This window comes from Dreissena polymorpha, chromosome 5, assembly GCF_020536995.1.
Source record: "Dreissena polymorpha isolate Duluth1 chromosome 5, UMN_Dpol_1.0, whole genome shotgun sequence".
Lineage (NCBI taxonomy): Eukaryota > Metazoa > Mollusca > Bivalvia > Myida > Dreissenidae > Dreissena > Dreissena polymorpha.
In genome coordinates this window covers 125,143,287-125,170,815 of record NC_068359.1, presented here as the reverse complement: position 1 = coordinate 125,170,815, position 27,529 = coordinate 125,143,287, and the positions used below count along the sequence as shown (strand labels likewise).

Below are 27,529 nucleotides of genomic sequence, written 5' to 3'. Positions count from 1 at the left end.
TTTTTTAAAGAAAAAAAGTTAAGTTGAAAGGTGTCAATCCTGATAGTGATTAGCCTGTGCTGACTGCATGAACTAATCTGGGAAGCAGCTTTAGTCACATGCATTAAGCTACATATTACCCATGCCCAGCTTATTTCACAACACAGGCAGCACATTAAATGTTTATTTTGTACAGCTTAAATTTGATCATTATGAATATTTATGTGAGATACACAGGTTTTGCCTCAAAATGGAGTCTCCAATGGTTCTCATTTGTGCAATGCTTCTTAAACATTGCCTGAAATCACCGCTGACCTTGACCTTTGACCTTGCATGTTGTGTTACATAGTGACTGCTCATGGTGATCACTGCTGACAAGACATGAAAAACTATCAGAAAGCTAAAATGGTTTTGACAAAATGTAAAATGGTCATTTTTGACCTTAGACCTCTAAGTTTGACCTTGACCTTTGAGCTAGGGACACAGACATTTTCAACAACACAATGTCTCTTTATGGTGATAATTTGTTGCAACTTACTTTTAAATTTCCTTACAGATCAAAATTACAGCCTGGGAAAGGCTTTAGGCAGATGACCCCAAAATACTTACTTGATAGTGCCAATGATCACTTGAACCAAGGGATAAATAAGGGGCTGCATGACCTCGTTAGGATACGTGGCACACAGCACTCGACACCAGAGACTCAGACAGTGGATGAACTGCCAGTTGTATACAGCCTGGCATGACTCCTGAAAGGATAGCATTACGTACCAATTAAGCAGCCTTTTTACTGGAGGTATAATTACGTAAGAAATCGTGCGTACAAATGTTTATGAAATGGGCCCATTTTGCTTTTGACTTATACTAAGTTGAATAAGTACTGATAGATTTTGCAAGCTTGTGAATATTTTACTCACTTTTAAATATTTTACTCACTTTTAAATATTTCACTCACTTTTAAATATTTCACTCACTTTTAAATATTTCACTCACTTTTAAAACTGATAAACGTGAAGAGTGAAAACAGCTTGAACTGCAACTTTTAGATAATCAAAGGGCAACAAGGATGTATTTTCTAGTACACACATTACAAAATGTTTTGTACACATTAATCATGGATGCTATTTTACAATCTTATAAGAATGCTGTACAATTGTCCAGAGACTGCGTATTTAATCACACTTTTACAGCAAATTCGGTTGATTAAAGCCCCGTTGATTAAATTTCTGCTATAAACCACGACACGTGCTACGTTGTTACGCTACGTTGAAAACAAATGTAGTTTCTTGTACAAAACAACTTATGTTTTAATATATTGATGTTATAAAACTTTTAGATTAGCAATTTAATATGAATAAAGTTGTTATTAATTACGCACGACTCTTGTCACAGAATGATATTCTGATACAAAAAATGATTATTTGATCAGCTGTTATTTTTGGAACGCGGAGTAATACACTGACCTTGGTTACACTACAGTCGTTATCAAAATACGACAAACACTCATGAAAACTTATTTCGTTTAAATGAAAAGGTTTACTGAATAAAAAGTGGGATTAATAGAATAATAGGTTAGTGTTGATTATAGATCAGGTTTATCATGATCTGCACGAAAACGAAAAAGCACAGGCCAAGACTCTTTTTGTTTTGTTTTGTATGCCTCGCATGATAAACCTGAGCTATAATCAACACTAACCCATTATTCTCTATATACACAATATTTTACAGTATTCAATTCACTCAGCTGCTCCTATGACTATTTAAATTTGTTTTCAGAAAATAATTGATTGTTTTTACCTTTTTCTTGGTAGTGATAGCATTCCTCAAGTGTATGGCCAACTGTCGGATGTAAATGAAGGCGTATTGGTACGCGAGGTCATAATCAAGGGAGAGAACCTCTACAAACGATCGCTGCATGAAGTTGATCAGGGGTAGCGTGTTAGGAGACGTGAACTTGCAGTTACGCACATAGGCAATGTACAATTGCTGAAAACAAAATATACAAGTCAGTTACAAACTTTAGGCAATGTACAGTTGCTGAAAACAAAATATACAAGTCAGTTACAACTTTAGGCAATGTACAGTTGCTGAAAACAAAAGATACAAGTCAGTTACAACTTTAGGCAAAGTACAGTTGCTGAAAACAAAAGAAACCAGTCAGTTACAACTTTAGGCAATGTACAGTTGCTGAAAACAAAAGATACAAGTCAGTTACAACTTCAGGCAATGTACAGTTGCTGAAAACAAAAAATAAAAGTCAGTTTCAACTTTAGGCAATGTACAGTTGCTGAAAACAAAATATACAAGTCAGTTACAAACTTGAAGCAATGTACAGTTGCTGAAAACAAAAGATACAAGTCAGTTACAACTTTAGGCAATGTACAGTTGCTGAAAGCAAAAAATATGTCAGTTACAAACGTATGCAATGTACAGTTGCTGAAAGCAAAAGATACAAGTCAGTTACAAACGTAGGCCATGTGCAGTTACTGAAAACAAAAGATATTTGCATTAATTGTCAACTCAGATAAGCGAAGACAGTCCTCAAAAGGATTAATCAGGGGCAACACTTTCCGCCTAAACAAGATGTGAACTTGCAGTTATGGACGTACGCAATGTACAGTTGCTGAAAACAAAAGGTACAAGAAATTGAAGGAACTTTGTTATAAAAAATTCAGACACCGCTAAAAATGATAGTGAGAGTATAAGTTAGGAATGTGCTTAACAAAGGCATGTTCAAAACAAAACTTAATCATAACTTCTATACAATGTGATTTTGTATAAAAACAAATAAGTTAAACAGTGTGAACAAGAAACAGTGTTATGGATTTTAAAGGGGCCTTTTCACAGATTTTGGCATGTATTGAAGGTTGTCATAAATGCTTTAAATTGATAAATAAACTTAAAAGCTCCCGGAAAAAAAAACAAGAATACAATTTAAACAAGAAAAAAAAACAAGAGATGTGTTTGTCAGAAACACAATGCCCTCTATTGCGTCGCTTTGAAATAAATTTTAAATATATCATTTTGCAGGTTAAGAAATTATCTCCCTCTTAAAGCTTATTACTTCCCTTGGATTGTATTTTTTGACTTTTGACCTTGAAGGATGACCTTGACCCTTCACCACTCAAAATGTGCAGCTTCATTAGATACACAGGCATGCCAAATATCAAGTTGCTATCTTCAATATTGCAAAAGTTATCGCAAAACTTTAACCAAGGTTAAAGTTTTGGGACAGAATGACAGACAGACAGACAGACAGATTGACAGACAGACAAAAGGCAGGCAAAAACAATATGCCCCCGATCATTCGATCCGGGGGCATAAAAAGTAACCCTCAACAGGGCTTGAACCACTGACCGCTGGAGTTCTGGAGTAAAAGTCTACCGCTTAGACCATTCGGCCATCTGTGCTCAAACTATGAAGGATGTATTTTTTACCTTATATAAGCAATCCTCATAGTTTCACAAAATATAACGACAACAACAGAACTCTCCAAATTATTAAATTGTTTCGCGTTGCAACGCTTTATAATTTTCAGGTTTCCAAATCGTCAAAAGATGCATATAATGGTTATTTTAGAGCATGGTAAATGTTCAGTATAACTGTTTCCTCACAAAGATAATAACTAAAACGAAATTTAGCGAATCTGAAAGTCAAACACATTTTAAATTTTTTGTCAATTTACCAAAAATTGAAAAGGCCCCTTTAAGCATTCAAGTTATAAATTTTAAAATAAAAATGTGCTATGCCAAGCTCGTTCAGCAAACGAGTTACCTACACATTGAATTTCAGTGCAATATCTTCATCAAAACTTAAAGCCACACACCTTGAAATGAAATACATGGCATAGTAAATTTAAGTATAAATAAGAAACATATTTTATATATGCCAATTAGAATATATCTGGTGGTTATAAGGTAGAAATCCGTCTTTTTTGCGCTTTAAAACTTAAAAATAATCACGTTTGTTGAAATAGACGTATACGTCTACAAATCCTACTTTCGGTTTAAAGAGCGGTACCGTTTGAAAAACCAATAAATTACTTGCTAACTAGGCTATAGATTTAATTGTATCAATGCCAATTAGAATATATCTGGTGGTTACAAGGTAGAAATCCGTCTTTTTGTGCATTAAAACTTAAAAATTTTGAAAAAATAATAAATTACTTGCTAACTAGGCTATAGATTTAATGACAATTTTGCACACTTTCAAATTGCATCTATATGAATTGATTGACATGTATTTCATTTCAAGGTGTGGCTTTAAGCTATTAAATGGAAAACATTTGGGCCATGTTCTGTAAAAAGGGGGTTAAATGAATGTGCATAAAGTGTCATCCCAGATTAGCCTCTGCAGTTGGCACAGGCTAATAAGGGACTTGCAGCCTGTTCAGGTTTTATGCTGTTTGCTACTCATCAGTATCTAATGTTTGGAACTGAAACTTTTAAAACTTTGATCTTTTAAGAAAGGCCTTTAATTAAATTTATTGTTCTAAGTGATGTTCTAAGTGACTACAAATGCATCAAAATACGTATCTAAGTGGTAAAGGGTTAACTACTTGTTGGCTGTTTTTCTTTTTTAGTTACAGTGACCTTGACCTTGATCTAACTGGCCCAAAATTCAACCGAAGCTAGGTCTTCATTAAAGCTACGTACACACACAATTTACATAAATACCAAAATTTCTGAACATGCTTATTCAGAGTGTAGGATTACGTGACTTTGTTAGGTACCCAATTAAACGTAAATTGATTAACACACTCCAATAAGTGGTGCTTTTTCTCTTATAACATTTAGAAACAATTTTAATTAAGAATTTTAACTAGTGCATAAACGACAGTTTTTTTTACTCTGCATATTGCAATGTGAAATACATCACAATTATTTTATTTAATAAGTCTGTGTTTTTGGACTAAAATTTGATACCTACTGCATTTACAGTCCAACCTGTCAATAAAGACCACTCAAGGGATTTGGTCGTTGTGGTCTTTGTTCACAGGTGGTCTTTATTCGCAGGGTCGATCGAATCTTTGCAAAATATGATAGTAGTTTTTTAACAGGTACCTTATCTATGTATGTGCTCTATTGTTTAAATGTTTGAATACTTATGCATGTATAATGAAATAAAGGATTGAAAACACAGTTTTGTTATACATTTGTATATTTATTACATGTTGTATTTCTATTCCCTTATGTTTTATTATTTATTTAATTTATAGGTCCAGACACAGGCAAGAGCCTTGCACTTGCGTCAACAAACCACTTATGCACTAAGTCATTCACTGACGCGAATTCCGACTCACGCTTAGGGCGTTTACTTTCACAGTTTACGTTCTCCTTGAATTCGTCCATAATCTCATGTTTACGCTTGAAAATGCTCTGAATTTGAGTTTTTCCTACACCAAGATCACTAGCCACTCGTCCACAACTGTGTCCTTTACCTAACAAACTAATGACCTTAACACGTTCTTCCAACGTCAAGAACTTACGCTCGGAAGCCATGATGGTTAACTTGAACTGACAATTTACTTTTCTATTATCTATGAACGTCTTATTACGGAGAAATTTAAGAAGAGAATGACTATCAAAATGTTTGTCTTTAATAGGCATCGTTAATGATATGAAACCGTTAATTTCCTTAATGAGTTTATGAAAGCCCCAAATTTGTCTTTGATATTTTCGGCAATTAGTACATTAATCGCGAGTCACTTAAATACAAAGGCAAATTTTTACACTTTTGACAAACTGTCAAATGCATAAAAGAAGCAGGCGACTACCAATTAGCAATGCATGTTAAATAAACAAACAACTGCTATCGAGTGCAATAAACTGTCACTTGCCAATATCTCCATAGCGACCGACGAGTCCACTGGTAAGATGTGTATCACGTGACTACGCAGCGTCCTGGCCGCCATTTTGTTTTTTGAAAGTTGCGAAATCGTTGATTTTTATGATTGCAGTGGTCGTTGTAAGCTATCAAAATGGAGATTTCGGAATGTAAAAGGGTGGTCGTTGGTCTTTGTTCACAGGTGGGCTTTATTCGCAGGTTCAATATATAGTGAAATCGTTCGGGAGGAAATCGGTGTGGTCGTTATTTACTGTTGGTCGCTATTAACAGGCGGTCGCTCGGGCAGGTTGGACTGTACATGTATGTACATCTTAATGCTTCACAAAACATGGAATTTTGTGACCGACTTCAGACGTATTCAAGGATTTTTCATAAATCTTAAGATGTCCTAAACTGCAAGAAAACCTGTCTTGTATGCATTAAGGACTTTTGCAAATGTATTTCAATAATTTGAGATATTTGCAAAAATAAAGTTCTTAACGATGTCTATACATTCTGTCCAGCCCGTGTGTAAAACCCAGAAAAACCCTGTTGATTCTGCACCCTGATTTGTAATATTGTTAAAATATTACACCCAAGTGGACCTAAAAATTGTGGCATGTGTATCTACAAACCTTTACACATGTTCTAGCAAGACCTTGCATGTACATAACAATACTTTCGATACAAAAAACAAATGTATTTAACATTTATACAGCTCATGGGAATTGGTCGAGTCTCTTTTTAATTCACATTTACCTTCATAACTATTAATATTTTTTATTATATTTCTATAGCGGTGACTGTATTTTCTTAGTATCCCAACAATGTTTGGATACAAATGTGCAATGCATATTGGGGATTAAATAGTGTTCAAAGAAAATAAAGAAAATTCGTTGAACTGATATCCCCCGCAAAATAAATGTTGTTTATGGATCGGTGCAAATCCCTTGATTAACAGTATAATAACTCTTGTATCAAAGAAACAAATGTTCTGACCAAATTTCATGAAAAAATTTGCCAAAAATGTAACTTTTAGAGTGTTAACGTTTTCACTATATACATATAGAGAAAAATGCCCCGCTCACTGGCGGCCATGTTTTTTCACCGATCCGAACTATTGTCCAACTCGTCCAAGATATCAATAAAACCAATGTTTTGACCAACTTTCATGATGATTGGGCAAAAATTGTGACTTCTAGAGCGTTTACAAGGTTTCTCTATGGCCGAATAGGGAAAACTGCCACTATATACATATAAAGAAAAATGCCCCGCCCACTGGCGGCCATGTTTTTTCACCGATCTGGACCATTTTCAAACTCATCCGAGATATCAATAAAACCAAGTTTTTGACCAACTTTAATGATGATTGGACAAAAATTGTGACTTCTAGAGTGTTTACAAGGTTTCTCTATAGCCAAATGGGAAAACTGCCACTATATACACATGTACATATAGAGAAAAATGCCCCGCCCACTGGCGGCCATGTCTTTTCACCGATCTGGACCATTTTCGAACCCGTCCAAGATATCAATTAAATCAATGTTTTAACCACCTTTCATGATGATTGGGCAAAAATTGTGACTTCTAGAGTGTTAACAAGGTTTCTCTATAGCCAAATAAGGAAAACTGCCCCGCCCACTGGCGGCCATGTTTTTCAACAGACCGGAACCACTTTTAAACTCAATCAAGATATCATTAAGACAAACATTTGACAAAGTTACATGAAGATTGAACATAAAATGTGACTTCTACAGCGTCAGTGATTTTTTTTGATTTTTTTTGTTACAGCCTGTGGCATTTGGATTGGGAAAATTAGCGCGATAAACCATGAAATTGGGAAAAATAGCGCGATAAACCATGAAATTGGGAAACATTATAAATATGATTATAAGAACAGAATAAAAATTATTAAGTTCATGTTTGACAGCATTTTTATATTATAAAGTGTTGCTTTTGTGTCTTCTTACAACGTTTAGTTAATATCCTTCCACATGGATATTAAACTTGCAATAATCTATAGATTCTTCAATATATATGTACCATTATGATTTAATCATAATCTCTTTAAGAGTATGAATTTAATTCAGGATGTTTTTTTTAAGTAAAATATGATATGGTGAAAACATTAACAAATGTTAACAAACTTGCTTAAGTGTTCTTGCTGTGTTAATGTTGTATTAAATGGAGCTAAAATAATACATTTCATTTGTTTACCTTTTAATATCTTGCACAATTGACATCCTCAGTCCAATGCCATTTCACCAAACTATACGGCGTGACAAACATAATAAAGCAGAATATGCATATGGATCTGATTATACACAGATCAACTAACATATAAATCAAATCATGTTTGTCTCTTTCCATTTTCGAACGATACCCATCTTAAATGCTTTAACTTTGTGAGTAAACTTACTCCAATTTCCCAACACAGATTTCTGTGACGCACATTCACTGTGAAGATTTCTAATAAATATTTGTTGTTGTTCATCTCAAACGAAGTATTTTGCGTTAATTAACAAACATATTAAATTATCTCCTAATAACCATGTGATGTCTGCTGTTAATTTTAGTGTTATTTATCATTTTCGCTGCTCATCGCAAACTTCTCGTCTGCTTGCCGCCATCTTGGACGTTTGTAAAAACAGGTGTTAACAATCGGGATACATCGACTATCGACGGTATCCTCCGCAATATAGAGAGAGATGTGTGGATAGCAAGGTAAAGTCGTATTCTGCTACATTCACGAACATTCGTAAGTCAGTTGTCATTCGGCGAAGACTCGACAAGCTCGATCGGCACTCGTTCTACGAAATTAACGCTAAATGACATTGTAATCTTATTGGCTTTATTGGGAAAATTTGGTCATTTTTTGGGAAATTTTGGTCAGATTTTTGGGAAAAAACGTCATTTTTTGGCAATTGGGAAGCAGCCGAATATCGGCGGTAATTTTGGGCAAAAAAAATCACTGAGTGTTTACAAGGTTTTTCTTTTTTTTAACCTAGTGACCTAGTTTTTGACCCGGCACAACCCAGTTTAAAACTAGGCCGAGATTTTATTGGGGCAAAGCTTCTGACCAAGTTTCATGAAGATGGAACAAGAAATGGGGCTTCTAGAGTGTTTACAAGCAAATGTTAACGGATGGATAGACGTACGACGGACAAAGACCCGTCAGAAAAGCTCACCTGAGCAATCAGGTGAGCTAACAACAAGGTGCAATAACTCTTAAGTTAAGAACTGGGTTGTGGCTCTTGTGAATGACATTTCTTTCCATTGATTTCTACACACCCATCAAGTTACATGTTGAAACATTGCATCATATCTGAGATATAACTCTGAAAAGTTCCATCATACAAAAACAACAAAGGGAAATTACTCTTACTTAAAGTGAAGGGTTATGGTTCTTGAGCATGGCACTTAACATCATTAATATCAATATACCCAAGAAGTTTCATGTTGAAATCTTGCATGGTATCTGAGATTGAGCCCTGAAAAATATTCATCATAAAAACACAACAAAGGGCAATTACTCTTACTAAAAAAAGTATAAGGTTATGGTTCTTGTGCATGAAACTTCTCCTTATTGATATCTATACATCTATGAAGTTTCAAGTTGATATTTTATATAGTTTTCGAGATATATCTCTAAAAAGATTGTGACAGATGATGGACGGACATTTTTATGGACCGACAGACGGACAGCCAAGCCCAATTCTATATACATCCGCCCGTGGCGGAGATAAAAAATAATCATTCAATCACCTTGACACAGTTTTCCAGCATGGCCTCGGGGTTGATCCGAATGATTCGATTCACGCACAGGAATGCCAGCACCCGCGATGTCTCTTCACCCGCGCTCCATTGGTGGATCACTTTCTGTAAATACAAATACATGTGTGTGCTTTATAATGAGGCTGCATTGTTTGAGAAATTATTGTACACACCTGGGTGTGTTTTAGCAACAATCACACATTTTGAATCAAAGACTGTAAATTGCGAAATATTGTCTGTATAATGATGTATTTTTTTCGAGAATAATTGAGTCTTGCTTTGAGAAATCTGTGTTTAATGCACGTGTGTAAAGTGTCATCCCTGCAACATGCACAGGCTAATCAGGGACGACACTTTCTGCCAATACTGTATTTTGTCATGTGGAGACTTCCTTATAAAAAAAATTGCATAAAGGATGACTGAACACGCCAATCTGGGACATTACTTTATGCACATGCATTTTACTAGGTTTTCTCAGACCAATGCTTAATTTGTATTTTGGAGTGGTATTGTGCTGTGAGGGGAAACCAGAATACCCCAAGGAAAACACACCTGTTCGGTATGATGAACAACGGCATGAAATAAATATTATTGACATGATCATTTTGCATGGTCTCTTATTGTAATCACAATGCTTCTCATAAAATTTAAACCTGAATTTATCATAGAAACAGTTCAAATAAATCTTGAGGGTGCACAAGATATTTGTGGAAAGATATTTGCTGAATTGTTGATGCTGTTAAAGGGGTACTGCTTGCACAAACTAATGTAAGACTACTGAAACGAGCTTTTAAGAGAAAATAAGCCATTTACACATAATTTCAACAAACTTTATCCCTTTACCATTCAGATACGTACTTTGACCCCTTTGTAGTCCCTTAGCAAATAAAATAGAACTAAAGACCATTCTTACCAGATTCAAGTTTTTAAGGCTTCATTTTCAACCCTTAAATACTTATGAGCAGCAATTTTTATCATCATCAAAAGTGTACTTTTTCTTAATCATTTCCAGTTTCAGCTAGTATCAAACGCGTTCCAACCTTCAACATGATTTTCACCACTTTGGAGTAGCAAGCGTAAAAGATAACAAGTAGAAACAAACTATTGACTGTAAATAAGAAATTTACAGTGTATATCTAGTTTAAGGGAATTAAAACGAGTTTTAACCCTCAACAGATTTTCGCTACTTTTGGGTAGCAAGCGTAGAAGACGACAAGTAGAAACGAGCTATTGACTGTAAATAAGACATTTACCGGGTATATCTAGTTTTAGGGAATTTAAATGAGTTTCAACCTTCAACATGATTTTAACCACTTTTGGGTAGAAAGCGTAGAAGACAACAAGTAGAAACAAGCTACTGACTGTAAAAAGACATTTACCGGGTATATCTAGTTTAAGGGAATTTAAATGAGTTTCAACCTTCAACATGATTTTCGCCACTTTCGGGTAGCAAGCGTAGAAGACAACCAGCTTGTGGATGTGCTTCAGAAGGACGTCTATCATGCCGCTCTGGGACAGACCGGTCAGTAGCTGAAAAAGAACATACAAAATACAATCTTGGCCGGTCAGTTGCTGAAATAGAACATACAAAATACAATCCAGGCCGGTCAGTTGCTGAAATAAAACATACAAAATACAATCCTGGCCGGTCAGTAGCTGAAATAGAACATACAAAATACAATCCAGGCCAGTCAGTAGCTGAAATAGAACATAATAAATGCAATCCAGGCCAGTAAATAGCTGAAATAGAACATACAAAATACAATGCAGGCCAGTCAGTAGCTGAAATAGAACATACAAAATAAATTCAACAAACAGTCTTACAAAAAATTAGAAATTAACCCTTTCCCCCATAAGAATCAAAGTGAAAATGGCTTTTGCAACCAGCATAAAACCAGAACAGCCTGCAAGTAACTCGCAGTCTGTTCAGGTTTTATGCTGTTTTCTGCTCATCAGTATCTAAAGGTTGGAAATGAAGCATTTAACACTTCAATTTAGTAAGAAAGGTATTTAATTAAACGTAGCTTTCTATGACAAATGCGTCCAAGTACGTTTCTAAGTGCGAAAGGGTTAATATGAGTTGTGTTCTGAGAAAACTGGGCATAATGCATGTGCGTAAAGTGTCGTCCCAGATTAGCCTGTGCAATCTGCACAGGCTAATCAGGGATGACACTTTCCACTTTTATGTCATGTTTTGTTAAAATGAAGTCTTTACTTAGCTTAGCAAAAATCCAGTTTAGGCGGAAAGTGTCGCCCTTGATTAGCCTGTGCGGACTGCACAGGCTAATTTGGGACAACACTTTACACACAATCATAAAACCCACTTTCTCAGAACACGACTCATATGAGATCGGCCATACCAAAAAACATCACCAAACCAGCCTCTCTCTTGGAAAAAGGGGCTCCATGCATCAGAAATACAAACTAGAACATACAATCAAATATTTAATGCAACAATTCAAAATCAATATGAGCGTGTGTGTAAAGTGTCAAACCAGATTAGCCTGTTCAGTTTACACAGGCTTATCAGGCTTCAGGCTCTACACTTTCTGCCTTAGCTAAATTTTGGCTACCAAGAGACTTCCTTTCAATAAAAAATACCATACACGCGGAAAGTGCTGTCCCTTATTGCACAGGCTAATCAGTGAGGAATCTTTATGCACATAAAATAAACCCTGTTTTCTCTGAGCAATTACATTTATATACTTGAAGTGATAGTTATGGTTAATTGAGTTAGACATGCATGTGAGCCAACCAAAATAATGATAAGAACTCAATTCAAATTCTGGGTTACCACAGGAATCCAGTAACAAGGCATGTTCAGAATTTTAGGGGGTATAATAGTTATTGAGCTGTTACCCGATTAGGTATTATTCTTTTCGTCAGTAACATTGACTTGAACTTGTACTGTAGTGAAACTATCTCTTAATCTTATGTCTAGTATCTCTTAATCATGTGTCTTCTATCTCTTAATCTTTTATCTAACATCTCCTTATCATTTGTCTAACATCTCTTAATCATATCTTTAATATATACATCCAATATCTCTTAATCTTGTGTCTACTATCTCTTAATCATTTGTCTAACATCTCTTAATCATATCTTTAATATATACATCCAATATCTCTTTATCATGTGTCTACTATCTCTTAATCATTTGTCTAACATCTCTGAATCATATCTTTAATATATACATACAATATCTCTTAATCTTGTGTCTACTATCTCTTAATCATTTGTATTTCATCTCTTAATCATATCTTTAATATATACATCCAATATCTCTTAATCTTTTATCTAACATCTCTTAATCATTTGTTTATTATCTCTTAATCATATCTTAATATATACATCCGATATCTCTTCATCATGTGTCTACCATCTCTTAATCATTTGTCTAACATCTCTTAATCATATCTTTAATATATACATCCAATATCTCTTAATCTTGTGTCTACTATCTCTCAATCATTTGTTTAACATCTCTTAATCATATCTTTAATATATACATCCAATATCTCTTAATCTTGTGTCTACTGTCTCTTAATCATTTGTCTAACATCTCTTAATCATATCTTGAATATATACATCCAATATCTCTTAATCTTGTGTCTACTATCTATTAACCATTTGTCTAACATCTCTTAATCATATCTTTAATACATACATCCAATTTCTCTTAATCTTGTGTCTACTATCTCTTAATCATTTGTCTATCATCTCTTTTTCATGTGTCACAAAATGTAATTGTGCGTCATAAAGTATAGTTTTGCATCAAAACATATAATCATGTGTCATTTAATATAAGCTTCTGTCATAAAACATTGTTGTGCGTCAAAAAACATTATTGCATGCCATAAAATATAATTGTCAATCTTAAAATATGATCATGCATCTCACCTGCAATACATCAGTCAGGTAGGACTTCACATCAGAGCGCACCACCTTCCACTTCTGGTCCTTGCTGGTAGGCAGCACAGGCTTCTGGAGGTCGGTGCGCGCAGGCAGGTTGAGAATCTTTTGAAGGGCCCCAGGGACCTCCACCAGACACATACGCACCACCGCGTTGTACACTGACACAACAAACAGAATAAAGTTTTTCAGGATTTAAACTTCTTTTTATCTTTGCTTATCGTTCTATAAACAATGGTTTTAATTAAACAAATAATTAATATAGGCAAAACAGAAGATTTAAAAAAAAATTAGCCGTGCTCTGCGTGAACGGGGTTTAATTATTGTGTAAAGTGTTGTCCTAGATAAGCATGTGCATTCCACACAGGCTAATCAGGGACGACACTTTTTGCTTTTATGAATTTTTCCTTCAAAGGAAGTCTCTTCTAACCCTAAATCCAGTTTTTGTGGAAATTGTAGTCCCAGATTAGCCTTTTTTTTGTGGACTGCACAGGCTTATGTACAACACTTTATGCACACACATTTAGCCCCTTTGTCCCAGAAGCTCTACTTAACCCTTTGCATGCTGGGAAATTTGTTGTCTGCTAAAATGTTGTCTGCTGAATTTCTAAAATTAGCATTTTCTTCTATTTTTTTTCAAAGAATACTATCAGAATAGCAAACAGTTTGGATCCTGATGAGACGCCACGTTCTGTGGCGTCTCATCTGGATCTAAACTGTTTGCAAAGGCCTTCAAATTTCGGTTCCAGCTCTGAAAGGGTTAATGAACAGAGATTTATATTTATCACACACCATACCCTGTTTCCCATGTAATATAACCATTATGAATATTTTATCTTACACATGTGTAATATACTTTTGAAGCATTTTCACTGGCTTATTTTCATTTGATTGAACCATCTCATTTTGTTATTTTGCTGAAATGACTTTGCAACGTCAAATGATGTCACGAAATGTAAACAACATTTGGGATTTATCATTATGTTTGCGTAAATATTTACTTAATTTCCTCATTTAAAAGCATGTGATAAAAAAGATCTGAAACTCGTCCAGGAAATTCTTTAGTCAGTTCGCAAAAGGCTCGCATACTAACAAAATTCCTGACCTCGTTTAATTCAATATGGTATGATATGACAACTCGTGCCAGATCCTATATAAACGGAATACAAGCAAATTTGTACTAAAATTATAATCATAGCTCCAAAACTTAAACTGAATCTAAATAGACAACTAATATAGAAGATTACAGTGGATAAGATTATATCCCATATTTTATACCACCAACTGTGTTTGTGAAAAACAATGCACCCTGCTAGGCTTTAAAGCAGAACATAAGATATTTTAGACAAAATTGTTAAGCCCAAGGCCTGTAACTTGGTAAAATTAAGAATAGAAAAAAAATCGAACTTGATTTGTAAGTCATGATGGTAGAAGCCCACAAAAAAGGTAAATATCTGAAAGCGTTTAGGTAAACAACTCCAGAATTTGAATTTCTGACAGATGGACAGACAGACAGACAGGGACAGTGTATATGCCCCCGAACAGAATAGTTTTTAAAAAAAAAGTGTGCAATATCAAAATAAATAAATAATTGTTTGCACCTTTTGCTCCCTCCACCTTGTATTTCGTGGACACAGTCTCCCCAGATGTGTGTAACACAGCAGCCTTGAAGGCACCCACTGCCTCTTTAATCAGGGTCGGAGAAGGGGTGGTCTATTGTAACACAAACAACAGCAGTTAACAACATTAAGTTGCTATATAGTAAGACAAAAAACAGCAATTAGAAATATTTTAAGGTGTATCATAACACACATTACAGCAATACACAACATTAACAATGTATGTGATTTCAGAATGGGAAACATTTCTTTCCCTATTCTGTATTCAGATTAACAAGTTGAAATCTCAAATGCATTTCTTACGAGGCATTGGCAGACCTAAGCTTTATTTAAATGAGTCGCATTCTGGGAGAAATGGGCTTAATGCATGTGCATCAGGTTATCACAGATGAGCTCGTGCAGTCTGCACAAGCTATTCAGGGAAGACATTTTCCGCTTTTTTGGAATTCTTTGTTTAGGAGGTCTCTTTGAAACGGAAATCAAGGCAAAAAGGGTTATCTGGGATGACACATTACTGTCATGCATTAAACCCTGTTTTCCTAGATTGTGACTCATATGTTTAGTGTAATCTAGATGCCGGCTACTTTCCCTAAAATATCAATTGAAATGTAGCAAATACACGCATTTTATTGCTTAGTAGCTGGCTACTTTGAAAATACAACTGACTGCTCAAATTTTTCTGGAGAAAACTGCATATATTATCATACCTTGTATAAAGTACTTGATTTATAATGACTTGATAAGATAAGCCAGGTCACATGCTGTATGTATTTTACCATATTAGATAAGTATAATTTTTTATCACGTTTGTAAATTTAAATGACTTCACAAATGTAAATATTCAATGTCATTTAATACAGTAGAGAAAACTTTTCTATGGTTATTACGTTGATGCTGGCTAAAAATGGTACTTGGAAAGATGTATTGGTCATGGCTTCTTTATGACCCCAGAGGCTGTGATACAGGGTAGTAAATTCATACGCTCTCGCCAAAAATTGATTCACAGATCCTGTATTACACTGTTGAGGGACAGTAGGTCATGTTACTTATAATAGTAGTTGACAGTAACAAGAACTTCTCTCATGATAATGATTCTTAAGTTTCATTATTCCTATTTAAATTGCACACAAGTTTACTATAAAAAATAAATAAAACAAATCCACAATCTCCTAAAAATCTATAAAATCTAAACTAATTTTTTTTTTTTAAAGTTTACTTTCAATTTACCATATCTAAAAAATAAACTTTTTAAGTAAGTGAAGGAATAAATGAAAGGAGTTGTTTTAACAACTGGGCATATTATTATTTCCCACTGCAGCCTGCCCTTCAATAAAAATAATCAAATCTTCAACTTTGATGAAAACGATGCTTATTTGTATATGCAAATAAAGCCAGCAACTTAACAAAAAGGAATTGTCGAGAAGCAAACAAAGCAGAGACACCAAGTATTTGTTCTTCCCAGGAAACGGACTCAAGAACTTTTCAAAATAAGCCTGAGGCAGATGCAATCAAGCTAAAATGAATAGGTTTGAACATAACTTAACAAAACAATCTTACCTTGAATCTCCGAGTCCAGTTTTTCACCATTTTCACTGTCACTGAAATCCGTCCACCTTTCTTCTTAGGCTGTCCATCATCATCGTCATCATCATCATCACTGTTACTCATCTCCTAATAACATATGAGTCGCGTTCTAAGAAAACTGGGCTTAATGCATGCGCGTAAAGTGTCGTCCAAGATTAGCCTGTGCAATTTGCACAGGTTAATCAGGGACGACACTTTCCGCTTTACTAGTATTTTTAGTTTCAAGGAAGTCCCTCTTTACTGAAAATCAAGTTTAGACGGAAAGTGTTGTCCCTGATTAGACTGTGCGGACTGCAGGGATGACACTTTACGCACATGCATTATGCCCAGTTTTCTCAGAACAAGGCTCATATTGTACATTTCTCTTCTTTTAAGTTGTATTAATATTCAATTTTTTTAAATTAATAAACTTTATTGCCACAAAATAATGTAACTATCCCAAAAATATTTAACAACCACACAATTTCAGTAATTTCTTTACAGACTAAGTTAATTCCTTATGTAGGGTCTAGCTTTCTAGCAACAGAAAAATAGGATATAGATTAGTGGGACATAATACCAACTTCCTGAACAAGCCTCCAAGAGTTTGCAATCAAATTTTCTTGTGTGCATATTATTGCAAGGAACAATGTTCAAATTCACATTAAGCTGAAATACAAGAGAAATTCAGAAGACTTGTCTTATATGATTTAAACTCAAAAGATATTAATTTTTTAACCTAATTAAGATTGATAAAGCTAAAGGTTACATTTGAGCCGCATTCTAAAAAAATGGGGCTTCATGCATGTGGGTCAAGTGTTGTCCCTAATAAGCCTGTGCAGCACGCACTGGCAAATCAGGGACTACACTTTCCACTTTTTACAGTAATTCTTGTTTAAAGGAAGTCTCATCTAAGCAAAATATCCAGTTAAGACAGAGAGTGTCATTCATGATTAGCCTGTGCAGCCTGCACAGGCTAATCTGGGATAAAACTTTAAGCACATGCATTAAGCCCCATTTTTCCAGAGCGAGGCTCATGTAAAAAAGCCATGCTTAACACAATGCTACCTCCAGTTCCATATCAGGTTGATGTAATATTCCATCCTCATCCGAATCTGATTCATCCATATCAAAATCATCCTCATTTTCTTCCTCTTGCTCTCCGGCATCCTCCTCATTTTCCTCTTCCTGGTGATCATCATTTTCATTATCATCATCATCACTATCATCTACACTATTTATTTTCTCAACAATATCTTTTGCCTCCGCATTGTGGTCAGTTTTCTTCTCTGCTGTCTTCTTATTTCCCTTATTTTTTTCTACCACATTTTTCTTATCAGAATCAACGACCTTCTTGTTCTTCTCAGCAGCCTTAGCTTTGGCTTTATCAAATTCCTCTAACTCAGCTTTCTTCTTTGCAATTTCCTCCTTATTCTTCTTCTCCAGGAATTTCATGATCTTATCTTGAGAGATCTCATCCTCTGATGAAGACTCAAAGTCACTGATATCTTCATCCTCATCTTCATTGTCATCATCATCATCAGGTTTCTCTTCATCAGCGTTATCAGATTTGCTTGTCGAGTCATCGTCATCACTGCTGTCAGAAACATCTGATCCTGATAATTCCCCTGCAAAGCGACCAAAAACATGTTTTTAAAACATATATATTATTTCAGTTTTTCACATATAATGTGTAGTTGAAGTTTGACTTTTTTTATCACTAATGACACTTAATTCAAAATAACAGTTGTTATCTTCAGTAATTCCAAACATGTCTATTAAACAGGTTCATGTTTTCACATGTTGATTCCTTTCGTTTGTCATTGCAGATTTGATCTCCAACTTCCTTACATAGACTCTTACAATCACCGACAGCAATGAGCAAATATGTTAACCCTGAACCCCTTAGATACATGTATCATACATTTGTTGTCCCATAGACATTTAAATTTAATTAAAGACCTTTCTGACTGTATTCAAGTTTTAAAGGCTTCAGTTCAGACCCTTAAATACTGATGAGCAGCAAACAGCATAAAACCTGAACAGACTGCGAGTTACTCGCTAGCTGCTCTTGTTTTATGCTGTTTGCTCATAGCCATTTTTCACTTTGCTTCTGAGTGGGAAAGGATTGACAAGACATATATTTGTCCAATTAAAGGGACTTGTTCACAGAACGGACAAATTGTTCTCATACCTTCTCAATAAAGATTTAAAAGATATTGTTTATACACGCATAGAAATATCCTTTAATAGTACACATCAAAATAAGCTTTAAATACTGTTGTATTAATGAGTAGTGGTCAATAAAAATTGAGAACATCTCATGAAAAATGTCAATGGAGTTGCGCCCAGAAGTGTGTCATAGACAGAAGCACACAGGCAAAAAACCAAATGACGCCTACACTATCTATATCCCTAAGCCTTGCTGAGGGTGGGATAACATAAAAGCCTGAAAGAAGAGCCAATTAAAACAAAGAGTCATATGTTAATGGTACTGACCAAATTTAAGTAGAGATTCATCTTCATCTTTAAGGAACTCATAAAATTCAGGATCCTGCTTTGCGAGTCTGTCTAGTGAAGCCTGATGTTTTGATACTACCCCTTGGGACTTCTTGCCACTGAAAAGACATTAATGGAGTTGCACTCTGGAAAAACTGGGCTTAATGCATGCGCGTAAAGTGCCATCCCAGAGTACATATTTTGCGCAGTCTGCTCAGGCTAATCAGGGACGACATTTTTCCACTGTTTTGGAGTTTATTGGCTTAAAGGAGGTCTCTTTGAAACAAAAATCCAGTGTAGGTTGAATGTGCCTTCCCTGATTAGCTTGTGAAAACTGCACAGGCTTATCAGGGACGACAGACACTTTACACACATGCATTAAGCCCAGTTTTCCCAGAATGAGGCTCAATTACATGATCTTGTAGAGTGAAAACAATTTTTGGGAACAAGCATAGGATAATTGCTTCTTACCTATTAAAAAAAATAATTGAACACACATTTAGTACATGAACATAAAAACAATAGATTGTATCATTTGTATACATAATATTTCTGATAACTTTTATTACGGCTGAAATTAAAATGGAAAAAAAACACATTCATTAACACAATACAAATATATTTTATGTTTCTACAGAACCATATTAACTATAAACGGCAAAGCAAGATTTGTTCATGTGTAAACACAGATCTTTAGGGTTTTTTGGGGTTGTGGGGGGTGGGGCTTTAAGACCTAACATGGGGGAAAATTTACGCGTGGTTTTCCACTTTGGGGGAAAAATTATGCGAGTTTTTTTCTTAATGGGGGTAAATGTTAAGAGTCTTACTTTTACTGTTAAATGGGTTAAAAAAAGACTGTTATTTTTTTCATAGATCAATGTTTCTGGTTATAATTAACATTTCATTAGACAATTTAACAGTGGCATTTCCCTGTTTTTCTTCCCTTTAAACATTTCCACTAATGTTTCCATGTCCTCCTCTGTCAATAACTGGTCTGGCCCTGATAATTAAATATTAAATAAAGTGAATGTTCAAACGTTTTAAATACACTTTTAATATTTAACATGTGTACTTATCAATCACAGGTAAGGCTATCACGTTAAAACGGTCACGTTTCGCATTTTGCTCATAAACGTTTACCAAAACAATAAACGTTTAAACGATAGTCAATATCAATACAAGGCTATTGTCAAGCAATATGGTCCCCTACCGGCTCCACCATTGTCAGAAATTCCACCATTTTCAGATTATTTTTTTTTGGGTTGCCATAGCAACAACAATTTTTGACATAGGAACAAAATGAAATGACGTGCATTATGTCCATATTGCCATCTATCCATGTTGCGAGTTTCATGCAAAAATATTAAGAACTTTTAAAGTTATCGCAGGATCCAGAAAAGTGTGATGGACAGACAGACTGACTGACAGACAGACAGACACCCAGAGCGCAAACCATAAGTCCCCTCCGGTGAAACCGGTAGGGGACAATAATAAATATTGCGGTGCAAATAACGTAGCCGACTAGCCGTACGAAGTATAGCGACGACGAACTGCGAAATCCGGGTACTTGCGGTAAATCCGGGCTACCCAATTCGGCAGTAATTTATTTCTGAATGGTTAGAGGATGGCACAGACATGAACGGAAACTAACGGAAAATCTTCGCTACTTTCCAAAAATCGTACAACATGGCAAGAAACAGTGCATATGCTGCCATCTTGAAATATTTTAAGTGATTGATTAGCAAAGTAAAACACTGCAGTAGCATGTTGAAAAGCAATACTTTAACCAAATTATATATTGATTACGTTTTTGCTAGTTAACTGGTTTTTCATTTTCTGCGGTCAAACTATATGCACATTTTATTTCATGTGCAAAATACGTACATTTTTTTCGGAGTGTTGTTTTCGGATACAGTATTTTTCATCGATTTTACATTATTTTCGACATTCTTTAAAAAAAATTATCGAATGACGAATACACATGACTAATTGTGGTGATACGCGAATGGGATATGCACTGAATATTACTTCAGGAAAAAATTATTATTTTCGGTTTGGAAATGCGATGGTACTGGTGCTTTTTAAACGGACATAGGGATACCGTTTAAACGGTAATTTCGTTTATTTCATTTCGTTTAAACATTTAGAAAAATCTGTAAACGTGATACCCTTAATCACAGGATATTAACAGCAATTGATGGGGTGGGCTAAATAAAAGACCTGACGAGTATATAATAATGCAATCAAGCTGTATCTCAATCAGTGATAATTGTTCATTTTTAACCAGTGCGTTTGTAAAGTGCACATGTGCTGAAACAATGAGCTTTTTCCAAAAACAATCAGCTTTTTTGGTTTTTAAATTAGTAATAAAAAACCTTTGAAACATCAACAAATTTTTAATGATGCATAAACATTTGAATTTCTAAAAGAAACTGTTATAACTAAAAACTTGGATGATGCTACATGGTTATTACTTTCGGCAATTCCAAATGCAGCCTTCAAAGTTATTTGATCTTGACAGGGTTTTATTTTTTTGGAGGCGCATTTTGACAGTTCAGAAAGCAAAAGCGGATGCGAACATTTAAATGATTCTACGTCGTCTTATTCAACCTTATAGTTCACGCACAAAGCAAAGAGCCAGTATGAAACGCAGATACGAATGAAGTAGTACACATATAGCCGGCGTTACAGCAAAAATCACCTTTTGCGTTCCGATAAAATGCGGAAAAATTTGGGCCCTGTTAAGTATTGACAAGTATCTTATTACGGCATGTACAGGATGGAAACCATAATTAGAAGGGTACCCAACAGTGTTTTGTATGATTTTGAGCGAATTTGTTTTTAAGTTCAATTGTTTGCAACTGTTTTATGGAGGGGGAAAAAGCTTCTGCTGGGGGAATCTTTCGATCCAGAAAGGGGAAAAACCAGCCTAGATTGCTGGGGAAAAACGCCAATAATCGGCGTTTGTTATATAAGGTAAAAACACCCTGATCTTACTTGTCTTACAGCTCAAGTTTGCAGCACAGCCAATTTTTTAAGGGTTAGTGAAGTTTTAATTTTCTCAGAAGGTACCACACACTTCTCAACATAATTATAAGCCAAACTCAATATTAATCACTCCAGCTTCAAGCATGCATTAATTTTGCTCTAATGATATGATATGAGACATGAGTACCAGGTATTCAGTTTTATCTTATCAAAACAACACTTTGCAAAAACAAATTGCAAATGCAAGACAAATGCATCTTGCTTGTCCAATACCTGTTAGTGTTTTGCTTCATCTTTGATTGTTGTTTACTAGAGCTCTGTTGTTTACTTGGGGTCTGTTTTTTACTTGGGGTCTTTTGTTTACTTGGGATCTGTTTTTTACTTGGGGTCTTCTTCTTCTTAGACTTTGTTGCAGAGTGGTCTGACTCCGTCCCGCTTGTGTCCAGGTCTCCAGCCATAAACTCATCCACACTCAAGTCTCCAAGTTTCCTAAAAACAAATGAATCATGCTCTTGGCTTTATGAAGTTGCTCAGTGTTTTTTTTCACAAATAGGGAAATGGTGGTGGGGCCAGTCCAAAGGGGAAAAACACGTCAATTTTTAGGAAAAGAGGAAAATAAAAAATTTACTCATTTATATGTTATAATATTTATTATATGAATACACATGTATGTATGAATGTAATATTCACAGCTGAATTTCTTTGTCCTTTTTCTTAAATATATATCAAAGATTTTTTCAACATTAGTTTCAGACAATTCAGCCTTCATGCACAGTCTCAGTTTTCCTAGCCATTTTGAGTCTAGTTGGGATTTTGTAATCGATAAAATGGCAAATTAGAGCATTTTTAATCTATCAAAATGAGCAAATTGGAATGTTTTTATCAACAAATATTGACACAATATAGATACATACATCAGGTCTTTTCCTGGCCATTTTGGGAAAAATGCAATTCATATGAAAAGTCCACTGCATGCAATTCATATGAAAAGTCCACTGCATGATGTGGGAAAAACTAATTTAATATAACTCTTTATAATAATTCAAAATCAAATCATATTAATTTGTTATATACTTTGTTAGTTGTTTATGAAATTAATTTGAGATATATTCATCAATTTTTTTTTTAACTTCTAGAGGGGATTTTTTCTATAAAATTGGGGAAAAGTATATACTCTTTTATTAGGGGAATGGGGCTGAATATCGGCCGAAAATTGCCATAAAAACACTGTTGCTTAAAGTGTGTTGCTGTTTTGGAATGTTTTTGTTTCATCTTTGCAAAAATTCAGTTTATGCAGAAAGTGTTGTCAATGATAAGCCTGTCTGGCCTAGATGTTGTAAAAATTAACATTTTAAACATTCTTAACAGGTTTCATCAAGATTAAGTAATTAATGTGGCCTCTAGAGTGTTTATAACAAATAAGACCCAGATTTATATTCGGCCTAGATAGTGTAAAAATGAACATTATGCAGTTTTTTTTCAAATTCTGGGCCTTTATTTGGCCCCATTGTCAATGAAAAAAGTAACAACCAACAAAACAACATTTTTTTTCATAAGTCTCCATATTTAGTTCACATCTGGCTCTATAAAAGTTGAAACTTCATAAAAATAATAATCAAAACACTTTCTCAATTTTGAATCGTTTGTAAGCAAAACAACAACAACAACACTATTTTCTCAATTTTAGTCAAAACCAATCCAAAAGGACTGGGTCACACAATAGCTTGCAATACCCAGTGCTCTAGATAAGTCAAAAGTGCTACATTTTGTATTATAACACCTGGCAGTATTGAATCTGAAAAATCTGGTCACACTGAAATTCGTTGTTGTACAATTATGTTTTGTAAAGTCAACCATTTTTGAAGCAATAATCTCAATGTTTTCATCAGGCTGACTGAAGGGACAATTTATAACTCAAGTGAAGGAAAAAATGAAGCCTCAGAACACAATTAAAGTACATAAAATACCTTAGCATACACACCTCCCCTTTATGTTAAAATGTAAGAAATATAAAAAAAAATCAATATTGCGCAACTGAGCTCATACATTTTTTAAAATAATTAAATATTTTACATGATGTAAATTAATAAGGCATGTAAATTCAATCGCTATTACAGATTATGATTTTAATTATAATTTTTTCTTAAATCTATTTGATGCCCTGTACTTTAAAACTTATTACAAAAGTTCTTTAATGTCCGAAAACAAAATGTCCGAAATACCAATAAACTATGAGGATCCTTGCATTCAAGTGATACATATTAATATTAATTAATAGATCATGAACAACTTATTTCTGACAATAAACAAATATTTTTATAGGATGAAATACAATACTTTTGATGGCATTTACCATTTAACGTACCTTTTTTTACTTGACATGCTTTTTTTTACGGACGCAGCCATGATGGTTCAGTGCAGAAGACGGTTACAGGAGGCTAACAGTCACTAATATACAACAAAATTTGAATTCGTGTAAAACTGCTTTACCTCTCGTTTGAAACCAAAACGGAATTTTATTTAACTGTCACACGCAAATCAAACATCCGCCTGAACTAGATTTTTGCTAAACTTTCATTAAACGACAAATCATAAAATCGGAAAGTGTTGTCACTGATTAAACTGTGCGGACTGCGCATGCTAATCTGGAACGACACTTTGTGCACATGCATTAAACCCCTTTTTCACAGAACGCGGCCCATATGCACTATTGCCGTGTTGAATTATTTTTCAAGTGAATCATTAGTGTATGTGTGCGTTCGTATTTATAAAACCGTTAATCAAAAATTAAAACAGATATATTTTATGGCGTGTAAAGCGTTGCAAAATTTAATGTTTGCACATGTATGTGATATCTTTGTGTATACATGTCCTATATTTTCATGTTTATGTGTTATACTTGTGTAGATATGTTATATAAAGCCATACATGTGTATTGTAAAATATGTATGAAAAAAAGTGTATTGCATAACTTCATGTATGAGTTTGTTATTTTAATTTATGTATGCTAAACATGGTCATATACCCGGTAGGTAAGGTAACACTAATTCCGAATCCCGTAGGGTCCCATTATAAATCTGCCAACTTTAGAAACATTTGCGTTCCTTTAATAAATATCAAACCTTTCAAGCCTTACATCACTTTAAAGATGGACAATCTTCAAAAAAAACACCTTCTCTCACATTTTTAGAAAACATTAATCACTCAAATGCAAGCGTCCTCAGATTACAGGGTTTCTGGAGGGCGATTTCGATAAAATCTATGACCATTTTACAACAAATACATAGACAAAATGCACCTAAATATGAACGTGTAAATCACACACATTCATTTTTTTTGAAAATTATACAACACAAACATCACAATTTGATCATATATACATATAAGAAGATATTGCACAGATACATTAACTTTTTGAAAAGATATATGAAAATATGAAATATAAATATGAAATTTATACAACACATATTTATTTTGCCATATAATAATAGGATTTTAGCTTTTATAATTATATGTATATAACTTTATACATGTACAACAAATATATACAACTATACCACACGAGCATGGAAATATAGAACTTATATACACAAATATATCACGTAAATATGCAAAGCTTGACTTTTGCAACGTTTGACACGCCTTAAGTTCCATTTGTTTTATGAAAGTAATACATCGTTATCCCGTGCTCTCGCATCGTGTTTTCGTGTTCCGTGCTTGTCTATTTGAGGTTTAAAATTAAAACACGCAACAAAATCTGTACAAGCGTACAGGAATGTATATTTTCAATGAGCATGATAAACTCCATTGGACAAGAACAAAAACAACTGCATTTCTTATACAAGTACAAAGTTTTCAGTGAAATAAGCGAACACACACATAATCGTGCGTGGAGCGTGAAACTACTGTTTCTAGTAATGTCTTATTTATCAGATATAACTGAGTCGCGTTCTGAGAAAACTGGGCTTAATGCATGTTCGTAAAGTGCCTCCAAGATTAGCTTGTGCAGTCCGCACATGCTTATCAGGGACGACACTTTCCGCTTTTATGGTATTTTTAGTTTCAAGGAATTCTCTCTTTACCGAAAATCAAGTTTAAGCGGAAAGTGTCGTCCCTGATTAGCCTGTGCGGACTGCACAGGCTAATCTGGGATGACACTTTACGCACATGCATTATGCCCAGTTTTCTCAGAACAAGGTTCAACTTATTCACGGATATATTCGTCTATACGCTAAGTAATTACACCAGCAGGTAAAGTTTACAATGCTTTATCGTAAATGGAAGTAAAAAAAAAAAATCGAAGATATGAGCCGTGCTCTGTTGAAAAGGGGTTCAATGCATATGCGTAAAGTGTCGTCCCAGATTAGCATGTGCACTCCGTACAGGCTTATCAGGGACGACAGTTTCCGCTTTTATGTTTTTTTTAGTTTCAAGGAAGTACCACCTTACCGAAAATCAATTTTAAGCGCAAAGTGTCGTCCCTGATTAGCCTGTGTGGACTTCACAGGCCAATCTGGGATGACACTTTACGCACATGCATTATGCCCAGTTTTCTCAGAACAAGGCTCAACTTATTCACGGATATATTCGTCTATACGCTAAGTAATTACACCAGCAGGTAAAGTTTACAATGCTTTATCGAAAATGGAAGTAAATAAAAAAAAACGCAGATATGAGCCGTGCTCTGTTAAAAAGTGGTTTAATGCTTGTGCGCAAAGTGTCGTCCCAGATTAGCATGTGCAGTCCGTACAGGCTTATCAGGGACGACACTTTCCGCTTTTATGGTATTTTTAGTTTCGAGGAAGTCCCACCTTACCGAAAATCAATTTTAAGCGGTAAGTGTCGTCCCTGATTAGCCTGTGTGGACTTCACAGGCCAATCTGGGATGACACTTTACGCACATGCACTATGTCCAGTTTTCTCAGAACAAGGCTCAACTTATTCACGGATATATTCGTCTATACGCTAAGCAATTACATCAGCAGGTAAAGTTTAGAATGCTTTATCGTAAATGGAAGTAAATAAAAAAAAACGCAGATATGAGCCGTGCTCTGTTAAAAAGTGGTTTAATGCTTGTGCGCAAAGTGTCGTCCGTACAGGCTAATCAGGGACGACCCTCTCCGCCTAAAGTGGATTTTTGATAAGAAGAGACTTTTAGTAAATCATAAAAGCGGAAAGTGTCGTCCCTAATTGGCCTGTTCGGACTGCACAGGCTAATCTGGGACGACGCTTTACGAACATGCATGAAACCCCCTTTTCACAGAGCGCGGCTCATATATATTTGTTTTCCAAACCTGCATCTGATTTTACGCATCATGCTGTATGCTACATATCGTTGACAAAAATGGCCTGTTTTGGCTCATGCAACA

The 27,529-nt window shown here is 34.8% G+C and overlaps 1 protein-coding gene across 1 annotated transcript in view; it reads right to left on the bottom strand.

Annotated features, from left to right (window-relative positions):
• The window catches only part of LOC127880882 (nucleolar complex protein 2 homolog), a 192,257-nt gene extending 167,663 nt beyond the window's left edge, over nucleotides 1-24,594 (bottom strand). The window contains exons 1-11 of the mRNA XM_052428359.1: nucleotides 24,526-24,594; nucleotides 22,434-22,649; nucleotides 19,173-19,291; nucleotides 17,742-18,301; nucleotides 16,668-16,781; nucleotides 15,093-15,204; nucleotides 13,480-13,652; nucleotides 10,999-11,109; nucleotides 9,571-9,684; nucleotides 1,777-1,965; nucleotides 589-728 (exon numbers count right to left, since the gene is read on the bottom strand). Coding sequence (XP_052284319.1) covers nucleotides 589-728; nucleotides 1,777-1,965; nucleotides 9,571-9,684; nucleotides 10,999-11,109; nucleotides 13,480-13,652; nucleotides 15,093-15,204; nucleotides 16,668-16,781; nucleotides 17,742-18,301; nucleotides 19,173-19,291; nucleotides 22,434-22,649; nucleotides 24,526-24,566 — 1,889 coding nt within the window. The 5' untranslated portion in view covers nucleotides 24,567-24,594. The remainder of the gene's footprint in view (nucleotides 1-588; nucleotides 729-1,776; nucleotides 1,966-9,570; nucleotides 9,685-10,998; nucleotides 11,110-13,479; nucleotides 13,653-15,092; nucleotides 15,205-16,667; nucleotides 16,782-17,741; nucleotides 18,302-19,172; nucleotides 19,292-22,433; nucleotides 22,650-24,525) is intronic.
• Nucleotides 24,595-27,529: the final 2,935 nt, after the last annotated feature.